The 15973-nt window shown below is 39.3% G+C and overlaps 2 protein-coding genes and 1 long non-coding RNA gene across 3 annotated transcripts; 2 read left to right on the forward strand and 1 right to left on the reverse strand.

The window, feature by feature from the left end:
* Positions 1 to 538: 538 nt before the first annotated feature.
* Positions 539 to 2468, reverse strand: LOC111433418 (alcohol dehydrogenase 1-like). The gene is made up of 9 exons (XM_023070472.1): positions 2336 to 2468; positions 2110 to 2246; positions 1993 to 2039; positions 1498 to 1906; positions 1353 to 1428; positions 1224 to 1285; positions 1046 to 1141; positions 796 to 957; positions 539 to 685 (listed from the first exon to the last, which is right to left on the reverse strand). The coding sequence occupies exons 1-9, from the start codon at positions 2370 to 2372 to the stop codon at positions 569 to 571; spliced, it is 1143 nt and encodes a 380-aa protein (XP_022926240.1). The 5' UTR covers positions 2373 to 2468; the 3' UTR covers positions 539 to 568.
* A 4424-nt stretch (positions 2469 to 6892) lies between these two features.
* On the forward strand, positions 6893 to 7225 carry LOC111433404. The gene has a single exon (XM_023070455.1). It carries the CDS (start codon positions 6893 to 6895, stop codon positions 7223 to 7225), a length of 333 nt encoding a protein of 110 aa, XP_022926223.1.
* A 2636-nt stretch (positions 7226 to 9861) lies between these two features.
* On the forward strand, positions 9862 to 10842 carry LOC111433419. The gene is made up of 3 exons (XR_002708807.1): positions 9862 to 10103; positions 10183 to 10264; positions 10788 to 10842. It is a non-coding gene; the product is annotated as an uncharacterized LOC111433419 (long non-coding RNA).
* The last annotated feature ends 5131 nt before the right edge of the window (positions 10843 to 15973 follow it).

Consider the following 15973-nt stretch of genomic DNA (forward strand, 5'->3'; position numbering starts at 1 on the left):
GTAAATTCATATTATGGTTTTGAACTAAAGTTGCATCTTTTGCTTACAAAAGTGATATCTCGTGTTTTTTGCATTTCTTGTGGTTATAATTGTATGTTAGGATCATTCGAGTAATGTAGATCAATCTATTTGTCGAGAGATTCAAACTTTAGGTTTAGAAATAAGTTTTTCTTACTCTTGATATTGATCATCAGAGTAAATCTATTTATATCGATTTGAATTTAAGCTTTTAATGTGGAGTGTTATAAGGTTTCTATCATATATGTAATCACATATTATTGATAATAAATTAATGCAAAGATATGGTTATTATGACAATTAAATTTATGATGAAACTAATTGAATGGAACATAAGAAATATATTTGAATTAATACATTACTCAACAAACTGTAATTACATCCACAACACTCAAATGTACAACCCAAGTTAAAATTATAGAAACAACAAAACAGAAGAAAAACACTTCGTTACCAGAAGAGGAAAAAAGAGAACAAAGAACATGTTTTGTTTTGTTTTGATTATTTGTTTGGTTTTTGGAGGAGGAACACAAAGGGGTTTGGAAACATATCAATGCTCCATTCGAATGACGCACCGAATCGACTGTCCTTGTAGCATGTAGTCGAATGCCTTGTTAATCTCAGAAAAGGGGACAGAGTGAGTAATGAACTTCTCCAATTCCAACTCCTGCCATGATATTAATATATATTCGAAGCTATTAATCAATGAAATGTGAATATGGTTGTCTCAGTTAATATATATATATATATGAACGAAGGACATGATTAATATCTAACCTTCTTCAAGTACTGCTCCACCACATTTGGAATGTCGGAACGGGTCTTGTAGTTCCCGAAGAACGTACCCTTCAGAGTCTTCTCATTCAACAAATTCATTGGATGCGTTTTGAATGAATCATCTTTGTTTGGAACCCCCACAAGCACAGCAACGCCCCACCCCTGATAACATATCATATCATCCACTAATTAATATTAAACAGATATCTATCTAACAAATAATTGAAACTGTAACAATTAAATTAATTACATCATGAACACATTCAAACGCAGAGATCATTGCTTGGATGCTTCCTGTACATTCAACGCTTCGATCCACTCCTCCATTGGTCATCTCGGCAATCACCTGTGTTCATTTTTTTTTTTTTTTAAATCAAATTAATTGGTTATTACCCTAAAACTGGTTCATCAAACAAAACAAAACTAACCTGCTGGACTGGGTTGTCATGATCCTTTGGATTCACAAATTCATTCACACCGAACTTCTTAGCTGTGGATTCAAATAATTAAGATAAGCATATCATTAAATAGGAAACTTCTTAAGATAATTTATGTACCTTCTTCAAATCGAGTTGAATTGAGATCAACGCCTATGATCCTCGATGCCCCAGCAATCCTTGCACCCTCAGCAGCCTGAAATGGATATGATTAATGAGAGAAGAGTATTATAAAAGAAGGAGAGTAGAGGGAGGAGTTAGTTACAGCTAGGCCGACGGCGCCCAATCCAAAGATAGCGACGGAGGAGCCCTTTTTAGGCTTAGCAACGTTCAAACTGGCACCAAGGCCAGTGGAAATGCCACAGCTAAGAACGCACACAATGTCGAGAGGAGCAGCAGGGTTGATTTTGGCCAAACAGCCTTCATGAACAACTGTGTATTCACTGAAGGTTGAGGTTCCCACAAAGTGGTAAATTGGTTGTCCGTTTTTGGAGAATCTTGTGTTCCCGTCGCTTAGCATCACTCCTCTGTCGGTGTTGATTCGTAGAAGATCGCACATGTTGCTCTCTTCCGACTTACAGTGTCGGCATTCTCCACACTCCCCTGTGAACACTGGAAGCACATGGTCCCCCGGTTTCAGATACTTCACGCCCTCTCCTACGCTCTCCACAACTCTGATTTGCCCAACACACCATCTAATTAATTAACTTCAATACTTCATACACAACATAAACAAAGATTGAGAAGATCTGAAACATACCCTCCAGCTTCATGTCCAAAAATGCGAGGAAACAGGGGTGTTTGGCCCTGGCAGAACACGAAAGAGGCCATTTTGAGAAGACCCACAAGCTAAGAAAACATGTTTGAAATTGTTTACCTTGGCCTCCCAGAAGTAGACATCAGTGTGGCAGAGGGCAGTAAAGAGAATCTTGACACGGACTTCATTAGCTTGAGGAGGTGCCACTTCCACTTCCTCGATCGCCAGTGGCTTTCCGGCTTCCCATGCCACAGCAGCTGCACCAAAACAATTAGCATAACTTGAAATCGAATCAATAAAAGGATAAAATTAAACAAGTTTCAACGGTTGAAAATGGGGTTCGAACCTTTGCATTTGATGACACGACCGGCGGTACTTGACATGAGTTTGAAGAATCAGATGTTGTTTTGGTTTGTATTTTGAGGGATGAATGTTTAGAGTTGGAAGGGTGTATTTATAGTGGGTATAAGCTAAAGCATTCATTAGGAGTATAAATATAATTAGGCAGTCCTTGTGGGCGACGAATACCGTCTGTGGTTTTGTTGTCTGCCTTGGGTTCCTTTGGCATTTAAAAAACAACAAGAAGAACGACAGAAAAATGTCAACTTGGAGGTGGATGCGTTGACCTTGTGAAATCTCCCATGCGTTGACCTTGGATATCAATTCTGACTGGCCATGGTGTATTCGTAGTGGCAAAGAAAACCATTAATTAATTATAATCCCTCTGTGGGCTATGTGGTTTTGTTAGGTTCCTTGGGTTCTTGATGACGTTTTGGGATTTGACAAAGGGTGGGAATAAAAGATAGAAAAACGGCAACTTTGTGGATTGTTCCCTTTCGCTGTTTCACATTATATTATTATGCTAATTACACCCATGTTGCACTAATAATTGGTTTTACCAAAAAAAACATTTGTAAACTAATAATAATATGTATAATCTTACAACATTTTTGTCTTCCTTAATGGAAAACAAACACCGTTTCCTTTCGATTACAAATCTCTATAAAAAATAAAAAAAAAATTAATAAATTGGTTCCTACAAGCTTGTGATTGCCACGAAATAGCTTTCTGAGCAATGCTCTATTCTATTCTATATATTTTGATAAATCATTCCACCTTATTTAACAATTATATTTTTATTATCAAGAAGAAAAATCTAGAAAAAGTGTGTTTCAAGTGATCGATGTGTATGGTGGAGTAAAGTAACAATTCTGTAATTGGAAAATTATGATTCTCCTTGAACAAATAGGTACATCAACTATGAATTCTTGAAATATCTCTATGTATAACCTTTTGTGTTTGAGAAAAACAGTAGATTGGAGCAAAAAAACCTACATCTAAAACGTAATTGAAACGATGGGTTTTAAGACCTATAAAAAACCATTTACATTTTAGTGTACCAGTTAAATTTACTTATTATATTTTCATGTTAAGGGATTTGATTATTTGAGTTAGTTATTTGATTGATTTAGATTTGATTTAGACTTGCTTAGTCATACCATATTTAGACATATATCACTAGGGTAGGAGTTGTTAGAGTGTGCTTTTCCTTGTTTTCCGTGTATTATATAACGCTATCTAATAACCAATTTCATTCTTCAATACATTTTGAGAGATTTCTCCAGATTTTTCTAATCTTTCCAGTTTACTGTTCTTAACATTTGGTATCAGAGCCAAGTTAAAACTAGAAGTAGGAGTCTTCTACGTGTGTCATAATAAAAGCATGTCGATGGAGAGTTCATTTGTGCAGCCTGCAATTCCGATCATTGGCCGATGCTCATGAAAAACTTTTTGCATTCAAAGGAGTACTGGGGTTTGGTGGAGAATGGGATTCCTGTAGCAACAGAAGACATCTGTAACGACCCTAAATTTCCACATACTCAGAGTCGCTACTAACGTCTCATGCTCATCTATAATGCGGAAATATAACTCTTACATGAACATAATTGATAACGTAAACTTAAAAAAAAACGTTTAAAACAACTTCTTCTCTCGAAAACACAGTCATGGTCTTACGTGTTTAAATATGAAGTACTGAAATTTAGAGAAAACAAAAACAAATACAAAATAATTTAATACAATGAAATGCAAAACAACCTATTCTAACTAAAGACTAGAAATTTAAATATGAGTCTACCCTATGCACGTGCCACAGTCTCTACTCATGATGCCGCCGTCCTCCGTACAAGTGCGCCTTGCCTTTACCTGAAAAATGATGTGACACACGGCTTGAGTATTTCAAAGAATACTCAGTAAGTGGCTCCACTATAGGGGGCCATGCAAATACAAACACATGCAATCATGATTTAGGGACGTATCTCTAATCATCTTAGGGGTGGCCTCCAGTCTCGGACAAATTGGATGTGTAGTACTTCCCTACACACGACTCACACGTGCGAGTGTGAATCCCCAGGGCGCTCGCACACCCCCTGGACCCTCTGGTCAAGCTAATCTGTAGCGATGTCCGGAGGTCAGCAGAACCCCATAGTGTCATGCACCTCATGAACACCCTCATCTGTGTGCTTTCGCACCTGTGCGCATACGCGCTCATCATACGGTGCGCGTCCGCACTCATCATCTCTAGGGGAAGTAGCCTTATGCTTATGAACATACAATATGCATGAGGTTCCTCTAAATCCATCATAATGTCTCTTCTGACACAACCCTCTAGTCTCATCTCTTTGTTACTCTAGGTAACATATACTCGTGGATATTTATATTAATATCATTTTCACGCTCTTAAGGTTGTGTCCTACGTCGATCTAACGACATGATGCAATATGGCACTCATCATCATATAGCATGCTCAATATGGAAAACATCCTCATATTAAGGTAAATGTCACGCAATCATCATACTCATCATATTGCCACAAAGTGCATCAAACATATAAAGTACGCAATTCATCAAAATATATATATATACTGAGCACATCATCAGGTATCATAACCCACACATCATCATAAGTCATACATCATCATAACTCATATACCGCATCGTACGCCATAGTTCATACAACATCGTAACTCATACAATTTTTAGCCTATCCTATAGTAAGGTCACTTACCTGATTAGCTTATACGATTGTCACCAATTTATCTTTAATGAAAGTTCGATTTTTCCCTTTGTATCCAAGCCAACCTATAAGAATCCATGGCATCAATTTCATGTTAAATTCTCTAACTCTTACAATGGTTCATGTGCTAAACTTCATGCGAGCATTAAAGACTTTGCATAGATAAAGTTTTGGAACGTTGTAATATACCTCTAAATAGATATACACATATTATATATATATTCTATTTATATTAAGATTTCATTTTCTATTTTTTATTTCGATTGACTTCTCTCTTGTCTTTTGATATTATTTCTTTACTCTGCTTTTTCTCTCCATTTTTGTTCAAGACATATTCTTGACCAATTTTTAATCGATTCTTACTTAATCATATTGTTGGTCAATTCGGATCCATTCTTACTCCCAACTCTTCCCTTTTATTTTTCTCTTTCCTCTCTATTTTTTTCTTTTGATTTTCTATTTTGGCCTTATCTGTATTTTCTCTTTTAGTTCTTAGCTGCCTTTTCTATTTTTTTTTCTGTCTTCTCTGTATTTTTTTCTTTTACTTCTCTCTATTTTTTTCTTCTCTGTATGCCTTCTCTTTTTTTTCCTGTCTTCTCTGTATTTTTTTCTTTTACTTCTCTTTATTTTTTTCTTCTCTGTATGACTTCTCTTCTCTGTATTTTCTCTTTTACTTCTTTCTCTGCTCTTTGTATTTTCTCTTTACTTCCTGCTCTTTATTTTTTTTCTTTTCCCTCCATTTCTACTTTTCTTTCTTTCCTTTTGATTTTGTTTACAGTATTTGGCCTCATATATATATACATATATATATATATATATTGTCTTTTCTTTTGATTTTGTTAAGTACTTTGGCCTCTCTACGGTCATCTCATATTTTTTTGTATTCTAATTATTCTTCTTTCCAAATCTTTCCTTTATCTTATCTTATATGTATTTTATTTTTTTTCTTTCTTTAATTTTGTTAAAATCTAAAATTCACAGATAAATTTTCATTCTAAATCTTTCCTTTCTTCTTTCATCTTTCCTTTCTTATTTACCTGTTAATTTTTTGTTTCGATTCTTCTCTTTTACTCTCTATTTTGTATTTATTTTTCTATCGGTTCTGTTGACAAATATTTGTCTCATCTGTTTTAGTTATTTTCTGAATAATTAGACAAAGGAAAAGAAGATCCGTTCTAGTTATTTTTCTATGACCTAACATCATAACCAAAAATCTAAATAACTGGGAAGGAAAACGAGGGATCTAAGTATGAATAATTAGACAAACGAAAAGAAATCTGATCTGGATAAATGAAAAAGAGATCAGAGATCTGAAACATGACTTACCGTAATAACAACAAGATCTCTCTCCAAATTAAATCTCCAGCTCTCCTCGTAAATCTGGTTGTTTGTATTTTTTTTTTCATTGTAGGAACCACCGATGATCCAGTATTCTGATTTGGGATATTGACTGATGAGTTGGTTGATGAGAGATAGTTGGGAGAGGGAGGAGGGGCTAGTGGAGAGTAGTTTAGGGAAAATTATTATTTTAATTATTTTAATTATTTAATTTTTTTTTGGGTCGTTACAACATCGTTTTCACATATGTTCTAAGACATCGTTTTCACAGATGCTCAGGAGAAGCACATTAAAGATCAGAAGTTAAAAGATTTGAAAGCAAAGAATTATCTATTTGAAGCATTAGATCGTTCGATCTTGGAGACAATCCTTAACAAGGAAACAATAAAGAACATATGAGATTCTATGAAGTAGAAATATCAAGGTTCGACACGGCTAAAGCGTGCACACTTGCAAGCTCTTCAGAAGGAGTTTGAAATGCTTCACATGATGGCAGGAGAATCTGTGAATGAGTATTTTGCTCAGACCCTTAGCATAGCCAACAAGATGAAAATAAATGGTGAGAACAAGGGAGATGTTGAAGCAGTTGTAAAGATTCTGAGATCTATGACTCCTAAGTTTGATTATATTGTGTGTTCCATTGAGGAGTCCAAGGATACAACCATCTTAATCATTGATGAGTTGCAAAACAGCCTGCTTATGAATGAACAACGCATGAGTTCTCATGTTGAAGAAGAACACGCTTTGAAGATCTCTCATGGTGAACAATCTAGAGGAAGGGGTCAAGATCGTGGAAGTTTTAGAGGCAAAGGAAGGGGATGAGGCAGACAAACCTTCAACAGGGTCATAGTGGAGTGCTATAATTGTCACAAACTATGACATTTTCAATGAGAATGTCAAAGTAAGGAGAAGGAGGCAAGCTATGCAGAGACTCAAGAAGAGATGTTGCTGATAGCTTATGTGAATATGAATAAGGCCAATAGAGAAGATATGTGGTTCCTTGACTCGGGATGTAGAAAACACGTGTGGGAAGAAGGAATATTTTTCAGATTTTGATGGAAGTTTCAGAGATTCAGTGAAGCTGAGCAACAACTCAAGCATGGTTGTAACAGGAAAAGTAATGTACGGCTGCAAGTGAATGGAATCATACAGATAATCACAGGAGTGTTCTATGTGCCGGAGCTGAAGAACAATTTGTTGAGTATTGGGAAATTGCAAGCAAAGGGGCTTACCATTTTGTTTCAAAATGGAACGTGCAAGGTGCTTCATCTTGAGAGAGGCTTAATTATGGAGACAAAGATGTCTTCGAATCGAATTTTTGTACTGCATGCTATATCTCAGCCTGTAGCATCCACGTGTTCAATACTATCACAAAAGATATTGAGCAACTTTGGCACCGTAGATATGGACATTTGGGGTTTAAGGGATTAAAGATTGTTCCACAAAAGAAGATGGTGGATGGTTTACCACAACTCAAGTCTCCATTGAGAATGTGTAAAAATTGTCTGGTGGGTAAGCAACAAAGGCACTGTTTTCCAAAAAGGAGCACATGGCGAGCTTCACAAATTCTCCAATTAGTGCATGTTGATATTTGTGGACCGATCAAACCAATCTCAAACAGCAAGAAAAGGTATTTGATTACTTTCATATATGACTTCAGTAGAAAACATGAGTTTATTTTTTAATAGAAAAATCAGAAGCCTTTGCTGTATTTAAAAATTTTAAGATTCATGTTGAGAAGGAAACAAACTCATTTATTAAAGCCTTACAAACTGATCGAGGAGGAGAGTTTACATCACAAAAATTCACCAATTTTTGTGATGTAAATCGTATACAAAGACAACTGATAGCTGCATACACGCCACAACAAAACAGAGTTGCGGAAAGAAAAAATGGAACTATTATGAATATGGTTCGTAGTATGATTTCATAAAAGAAAATTTCGAAAAGTTTCTAGCCTGAAGCAGTCAACTAGACTGTGCATGTACTGAATGGAAGTCCAAAATTGGCTGTAAAAAATAAAACTCTAGAAGAAGCTTGGAGTGGAGTTAAACCTTCAGTTGAACATTTTAGAGTTTTTGGATGTATCTCTCATGTTCATGTGCCTGACAGTAAAAGAACTAAGCTGAATGATAAGAGTTTGAGTTGTGTTTTGTTGAAAATTAGTGAAGAGTCAAAGACTTACCGACTCTATTATCCAACTTCACAAAGGATCATAATAAGTAGGGATGTTGTATTCGAGGAAGATAAGAGTTGAGACTGGGATAAGACCTATGAAGAATCTATTATGTGAGATCTAGAATGGGGTGATCAAGAGGAGGCAACAAATGTGTTTGATGAAAATGAAGAAGGGAGCGAATCTGATATAGAAGCTGCAGAGGAAATTTGGCTCTTTGGCTAAAGCAAGCTTTGCTAGCTCGAATAAGGGGAGGAATAGGAGACCACCAGTTTGGATGAGAGACTATGCAACAGGAGAAGATCTTTCTGAAGAAGATAATGAAGTTCACTGGCCATGTTTACCACTACTGATCCTCTAAACTTTGTAAACTTTGAAGATGCATTGAAGAGTGAGAAATGGAGAGAGTGAGAAATGGAGGCAAGCCATGGATCTAGAAATGGAAGCAATAAACAGAAATGACACATGGGAATTGATGGAGTTACATAAGGGCTGAAAGAAGGTTGGAGTAAAATGAATTTATAAGACGGAGATTTAATGAACCACTAAAATTGATGGAGTTACCTAATTACTAAACCACTAAAATTGGTGCTTTCTTGAAGTTGTGAGGACTATTAGGAGTACATAGATTTTCTGATATAGATATAAACCTATTGCTATTTGTGTTTTGAAGGGAGGAATTGTTAGGGTTTGTTATTTCAGATTTAGCTAACATTCTTATGGTTGAGGGATGATTATTTGATTTAGTTATTTGATTGATTTAGATTTGATTCAGCTATTTGATTTAGATTTGATTCAGTCATATACATTATTAAGAGAAGTTGTTAGATGTGCATTATTTTTTCTCGTTTTTTGTGTATTCTGTAACGCTAATAGTGAATTTCATTCTTCAATACATTTTGAGAGATTTTTCCCAATTTTTTTGATCTTTCAGTTTCCTATTCTTAACCGCCATAACATGGATCGACACTAAAAATACGATAAATTTTTTGTAAAATTTAAAATCAAATGACATTGCTTTTAAATGACAATTCAAAATAATTACAAATCAAGTGTCGTTTCAAAGTTTATTACAAAATAGTTATCAAGGTTTAAGATACAGCATTTCAAAGGACACAAACCTAAATGTAAACTAACACCTCATGACAACCTTCCTCTGTGACGGTGTAGCTCTCGGATACTCTCTCACCTTGCCAGCTGTAATACCCGAAGAGAGAGAAATAGAAAAAGAAAAAAAAAGGAAAAGTCGAGATTTGCCCCTCCAACCACCTAAGGGGTCCAAACGAAACCCCATCCATAGTCCTGCAAAAGAGAGATAGTGAGAGAAAGGGGTAGAGAGAACTTAGAGAGAGGAGAAAGGATGAACCGCCGGAAGACTCACCGAAAACTACCGTCGGAGTCTATTCCGGTGAAGATCATGATGGAAGGAACTGAAGATCATGCAGAGAGACTTTCTTGGAAGGGAAAAGAGAATGTGGGTGGCCGGAGTCCCATTTTTCATCAAGAAGTCGGAAAACCCGCAAGGTAAGGATCTTAAACGTTTTCTCAGATCTACGGTTTTCCTTTGTGAATCAAGATCTGAAATCTTGATATATTCATCTAGGAACAACTCTACGCATGATCTGTGAAGAAGTTTGGCCGAGACCTCAACCCGAAGGCGGAGATCCGAGAGTCGTCCGAGAACGGTGAGCGAAATTCCGACCTTCTTAACTCATCCGGTAGTTAAGCAAAAATTACGAAAAAAATACGAGGACGTAGCCCGTAACACGATCTAAAACTCTGCCGAAGGAATCATGTCGATCCAATCCACGGATCGAAAGATATGAAAATTAGAATAGAGGGGTGTGTTTCGGTTTTCAGAAGGCAGAGAAGAAAGAAGAAGAAGAAGAAGAAAAAAAAAAAAAGTCGGCCGACGAGCGGCGATCGGCGGCAACAGGCGCCGGACACGCGTCGACCATCGGCTGGAGCAACGCAGCTCCAGCGAGGCGTCGACACGTGTCGCCTGCAAGCCGGGCCGAACCGCAACGCGAGCCAAGCCGACCGGACCGGCCGACCGACGACTACGTGGAGGCGGGCGCATGTGCAGCCTGCGACTGGTGCCTTCCTGCGCGCGTGAGCGCGCGTGGGACGGCCATTTTGGCCCGGTTGCTTTCTGTTTGCCCGATTTTTGTCCCGGTTCCAATTCTAATACTGTTCTTACATGAATAGGGACCTAATTTAAAGAAATCAGTACTTTTGGACACCTCACTGGCAAAGAAACGCTAGCAAAAAGGGCACGCGTTAACCAGGTAAGTCACCACCCGGTATTTAGGAAGAAATACTTGTAGGGTTCGCTTGGATTGTATGTATGCATGTTAGTAATTTTGCCTTAAATTAGCTCTCCATGAATGAGATTAATCAGATGGATTGTTATGATGTGTTGGGTGAATTATCTGAGTGTTGCTTGTATGCCTTAAGCTTCCGTTGTACGTACGCATGCGCTTAATTTAGGTTGGAATTGTGTATTCCGTTTTCCGGGTGCTCGATGGATGAATTTGCCCCATTGAGCGCGAACTTCGTGTTTTGGGTGCTGGATGGAGGCCATCGCCTCGTTGAGCCGGCGTGCCTAGTTTGCATGAATATTAGGATGTTAGAAGACGGTTGCATGCACACCCCGTTATTTTCTAGTACCCATTTCTATGATAAGCTTAGAGAATTACTATTAGGAGTGATATGTCTCTCCAGCCAGACTTGATTTTCCCCTAGGAACTTAGCAGTTCACCATGGCAAGAAAGTACCTAGGAGTGTTCATAGATTGCGAGCTTGAGAACGGTATCTATAGCTTCATGGGAGGACCAAGGGTCCCTGATCAGTCCTTGCTGCTCTTAGCCATTTCGCATGGGAAATGTGTCCCCACGTCGTACAGCCCATTAGCTGCATGGGAACGGGTTGGGTCGCGCGCCCCCATAGGAGGACTATATGGGCGTAGGGGTATTCAGCACACCCCTAGGCTAGATACCATGTAGTCCTAGATAGCCATGTAGAGGTAGCGCCTCATAGAGAGATACCGACCATATCAGCTTGGCATAAGGAACCTCTAGGCGTTTAATGAAAGGACGACGAACCGGTGAAACCCAAGGGGCAAGTCCCAAGGGACTAAGATTAGAACCAGATGTTTTAGAACCGAAGTAGGAAACCGTGGGAATGCTGTTAAATTAAGATGCGAGGAGAGCCTACAAGTAGGTGGCTTACTAAGTATAATTTTTATACTCATCCCGTTCTCCTTTATTTTTCTCAGGTGTTCGCTGGCTGCTAGTCGAGGTAGAGGAGCGTTTGAAAGCTGTACAGTCACAGAGGGGATCGTTCCGGAGCGTCAGTCCCTTTTCGGTCTTTTAGAGTCTTTTGTATTTCATTTTATATTTGCAATTTCTTTTGTAATAATTAACAAACAAAATTTCTCTTTGTTTTAATTCAATAGTATTTTTATCTTTTTTACTTTGCTTTTCTTTTCTTTTATCTTCCTTTTGTTTGTTTTCGATTTTGTCTTTTTAGTCACGATTCGGTTTTCGAAGCCTAAAAAATCGGGTCGTGACAGATTGGTATTAGAGCAGTCGGGTTTTAGATTCTGTAGACTTTTTCTAGGATAGAGAGTCGTACACCTCTGTGACTCAGCTTGACGACACGCCTCGCCGCGACCAGGTATGCATTCTAACCCTGTTTAGTAGGATATGAGTGGTTGCAAGGCTGTAAAAATTTGATGTTTGTCTTGGGAAGGTGGTAACTATGATTACGCTTTAGAGTGTTTAATAGTGAATGGAGTTTCATTCATTTTGATTTGAGGATGAGGCATTAGCAGACTGACTTGCCTTACCACATTTCCCTCTTCGAGTAACCCTATTCAGTCAGAAAAAGAGGAAGTGGGGTTGAGACGAGAGCTACGGAACCTTAATTACCAGATTGAACAGGGTTAACTAGCCAAGCAGCTTCGCTCAATCACCTTAAGGTTTCACAGCTTCGCTCCTTCGCCCTCCGGGTCTCACAACTTCTCTCTTTCCCCGGTATTCCCTGAGCTACTTCCTGAACCAGATTGAACAGTAAACAAAGACTGAAGATTCATTTTCTCTCCTTCACCACTTTTTCTTCCCATTTCTTCTTGAACGGCTGCTCCAAGCTTGTTGTAAATGGTGCATCTACATCCTTCCTTTTGGTATGATAAGTTGATTGGGAATTGGTAAGACTTCTATTGCTGAAAGGTCCCCGATGTTCCCTTGCATCTGAGGGGTGAGAAAGTGGTTGATTCATAAAATGATGGAGAATGGGATTGGTCACGACTGAAGATCCATTCACTCGATTACGGTTGATGTTAGATTTGAGTTATTGTGAGGAGGCCGAGAGGGTTCACGTTATAACTTACTGGCCTTAGGAAGACAAAGGGGCGGCTTCGCAAAGTGCGTGACGTCCAACCTATAGAAATGTATATCATACCTTCTAAGGTCTAGTAAGAGATGGATACCTATGGCTCAGCCTCCCATGACCATAATTCTAGATGTCAAGCATGCCTCCTTTATGACCACATTGTAGGCCTAGACAATTTAGAACATGCCTCAGGGCAAACCACATAGTAGACCCAGACAAAGTTCTTAGAGACAAGGGCAACCACTATAGGAGTTATGCACCCCTCAAGCAAATGAATTTCATAAGTGAGTTTGGTTAAGTTGGAGGTCGAGAAATAAGATTCACCAACATTAAGAGTGAAGCTATAGAGGACATGGCTTCAAGGTCAGTTGGAATCTTCACGAGCTAAGTTTCAGTTATGGACTTCCAAAAGCATGATGCACGCTTAATGCCACTAAAGGGATATGGGGTGCAGGATATTCCCATTGATGGATCACCTACTAGAGAATAAGTCGCTTTGGACCTTGGTGGAGAGGACAAAGTCTAAATGCAGCACGTGGTTATTAGGACCACCAAAAAAAAAAAAAAAAGTTTTAATCTNCCCAAAAAAAAAAAAAAAAGTTTTAATCTATCCTTTGGTCTGGATAGGCGTGCTCACAAAGTAAAGGACGTGGAACCGTCAAGGTAGTCCGGTGAACCTCGGGGTCGAGAACAGCAGGAAAAGAGGTCAAGCTAAGGTCACGCTATCTCCGTTTGGAGAGAGAAAATCTAGATATGTGTTAGTAAGAACCTACCCTCGTATAGGTCACCTGGATTACAAAGAGCAGGATTCTAGCTACACACATGAGTGTGATGCCATACTCGTGAAGCATGCTTAGACAGAGGTGGAACTCTTAGACAACAGGATGCCAAAGACCACCAGAGGGTAGTGAGATGGTGACTTGTAACCAGGTAAGACTAGCAGAGACATGATACGTCTTAGAGAGGACACTGATATAACATCCTCAAAGTTTGAGGGAGACTAGCTACCAAACAAGAGTCTTCAGAGAGTTCCCTAGAATACGGTACAAGAACTTGAAAGGTTCACGTGCTTGAAAAAAATCCAGTGATGAGGAATCATTACGAGAGGAGACGTGACTAGCTCAGTCATAAAGATACTGCATGAGTTAGCCTAGGTGAATGCAAAGGACTCATGCAAGGATCCCTTACTTCCAAAAGAGCCCGTACATGGCCCAAATGAGTATTAATACTCAAGTGAACTACGTGACGGAGCGTCTCGTATGAGGAAAGACTTGTGTTAACCAAATGAGATACAATTACGAGGTCATTTTTGGTGAAGCAGTAAGGACCGCAAGCGTCCCAACAAGGTCAGGATACCTCCTATGAGGATCAAAGAGAGGGACATGTTGAGGACTGCCTTCCAGAGTCATGAGGAAGGCAAGTTGACTGACGAGCCCTTCTAGAGTCATGAGGAAGGCGAGTTGACTGACGAGCCCTTCCAGAGTCATGAGAAAGTGTAAGTTTACGAAAATCGAAGGTGCATGAGATTCTCTTGCTATCATCATTATAGTCGTCCTTGACGATATAACAATGAACACTTGAGGAAGGTTTTGGTGGTGTTATGAACATATCGATCATGCGCTAAGATCTCCAAAGTGCCGGTGTTGGTTGTCTGAGATGACATCTGAAGTTATGTGGTGTCAAGCGGAGAGAGTGCATCGTAGACACCGCTAAGATTGAAGTAGCTATGAGGTGGCCAAAACTAACCACAGTCACTAAGGTATGAAGTTTCTAGAAATCTTTCGAAAGACTCGTACGTGATATTTCCAGGATCTCTGTAGCGCCTACACGAATACCAGCAGACGACCAGAGTTTTCAGGCACTTAAGCAAAGGTTGGTGACTGCATCGGTTCAAGTTGGACTAGACAACCTTGTAACGTATAGAGACACCTCATGTAAGGGCTTAGGGTGCGTGCTTATGCAGAATGGTAAGGCATTAGCTTACACTTCAAGAAAGCAGAAAGAGCACGAACAAAATTACCCTACTCATGACCTTTAACTAGCAGCAGCCGTGCTTGCCATGGAGACATGGCAACATTACGAGCATGGAGAAAAGTGCAAGCATACACTGACTAAAGAGTCTCGAGTACTTGGTCGTACAGATGGAATGACATAGACCGTTCATACATCTGCAATGATCACCAAGCAAGGGAAGTTACAAGATGGAAGGAAGAATGCTAGAAACTGGAGTTGCAGTTAATGGTGATATCGCTAAGATAGCATAGATGACCATGCAACCCACTTTATGAAAACGTGTCTTTGACGCCCAGAGATCCGATGAACACCTTAACAAAGTGTGGAGTCAGACTAGGGTGGAAAAGCCAACTAGGTGTTCTATCTCCGCAGACGGGGTCCTGCATTGGCAAGACTGCCTAGGTGTTCCCTGAGACGAGGAAATCCTAAAGACGTTTTAGCTGAAGCCACTATACATCTGATACGTTCCACCTAGGATGTACGAAGTTATCTGAAGAGATACTATGGGTGGCTTGGGAATGAAGAGAGACATGGCGGGTTTCGTAAGACGATGCTACTAGCAGGTTAAGGCATCGAAATAGCACCCAACAAGATTGCTACAATCCTTCAATGGGAAGTAGTGAGTGTGGGTTTTGTCTCGGGTTTGCCAAAGACTAAACAGACTCGTAACGTGATTTGGATAGTTGGGGTAGACCAACCAAGACAACTCACCTCATCCCAAGTGAGACCACTTATCGAGTTGATCGATGAGATAAGTTATATGTCAAAGAGGTAGTACGCCTATACGGGTACCAGTCCCTGTTGGGTCAGACCAAGACGCGAAGTGTTGGTATGAAAGAGCGACCACCTTAGTAAAAGTCCCGTGGGGAGTAACCAGCTTAATGAAGAGGCAACCCGTGAACGTAAAGAAGACGTGAGAGGGGCCTGTCTCAAACTCTTACAAGAGACGCCAACTTTTGGGGACAAAAGTTTCTAAGGGGGGGGGG

Source organism: Cucurbita moschata, unplaced genomic scaffold (assembly GCF_002738365.1).
Source record: "Cucurbita moschata cultivar Rifu unplaced genomic scaffold, Cmos_1.0 Cmo_Scf00042, whole genome shotgun sequence".
NCBI lineage: Eukaryota > Viridiplantae > Streptophyta > Magnoliopsida > Cucurbitales > Cucurbitaceae > Cucurbita > Cucurbita moschata.

Coding starts and splice junctions, on each gene's coding strand:
- LOC111433418 (XM_023070472.1), bottom strand. CDS start 2,372: ATGTCAAGTACCGCCGGTCGTGTCATCAAATGCAAAG. Junction 1,286..1,352: donor TTCAACTCGATTTGAAGAAG/GTACATAAATTA, acceptor TTGAATCCACAG/CTAAGAAGTTCGGTGTGAAT. Junction 686..795: donor TGGAGCAGTACTTGAAGAAG/GTTAGATATTAA, acceptor ATATCATGGCAG/GAGTTGGAATTGGAGAAGTT.
- LOC111433404 (XM_023070455.1), top strand. CDS start 6,893: ATGGCAGGAGAATCTGTGAATGAGTATTTTGCTCAGACCCTTAGCATA.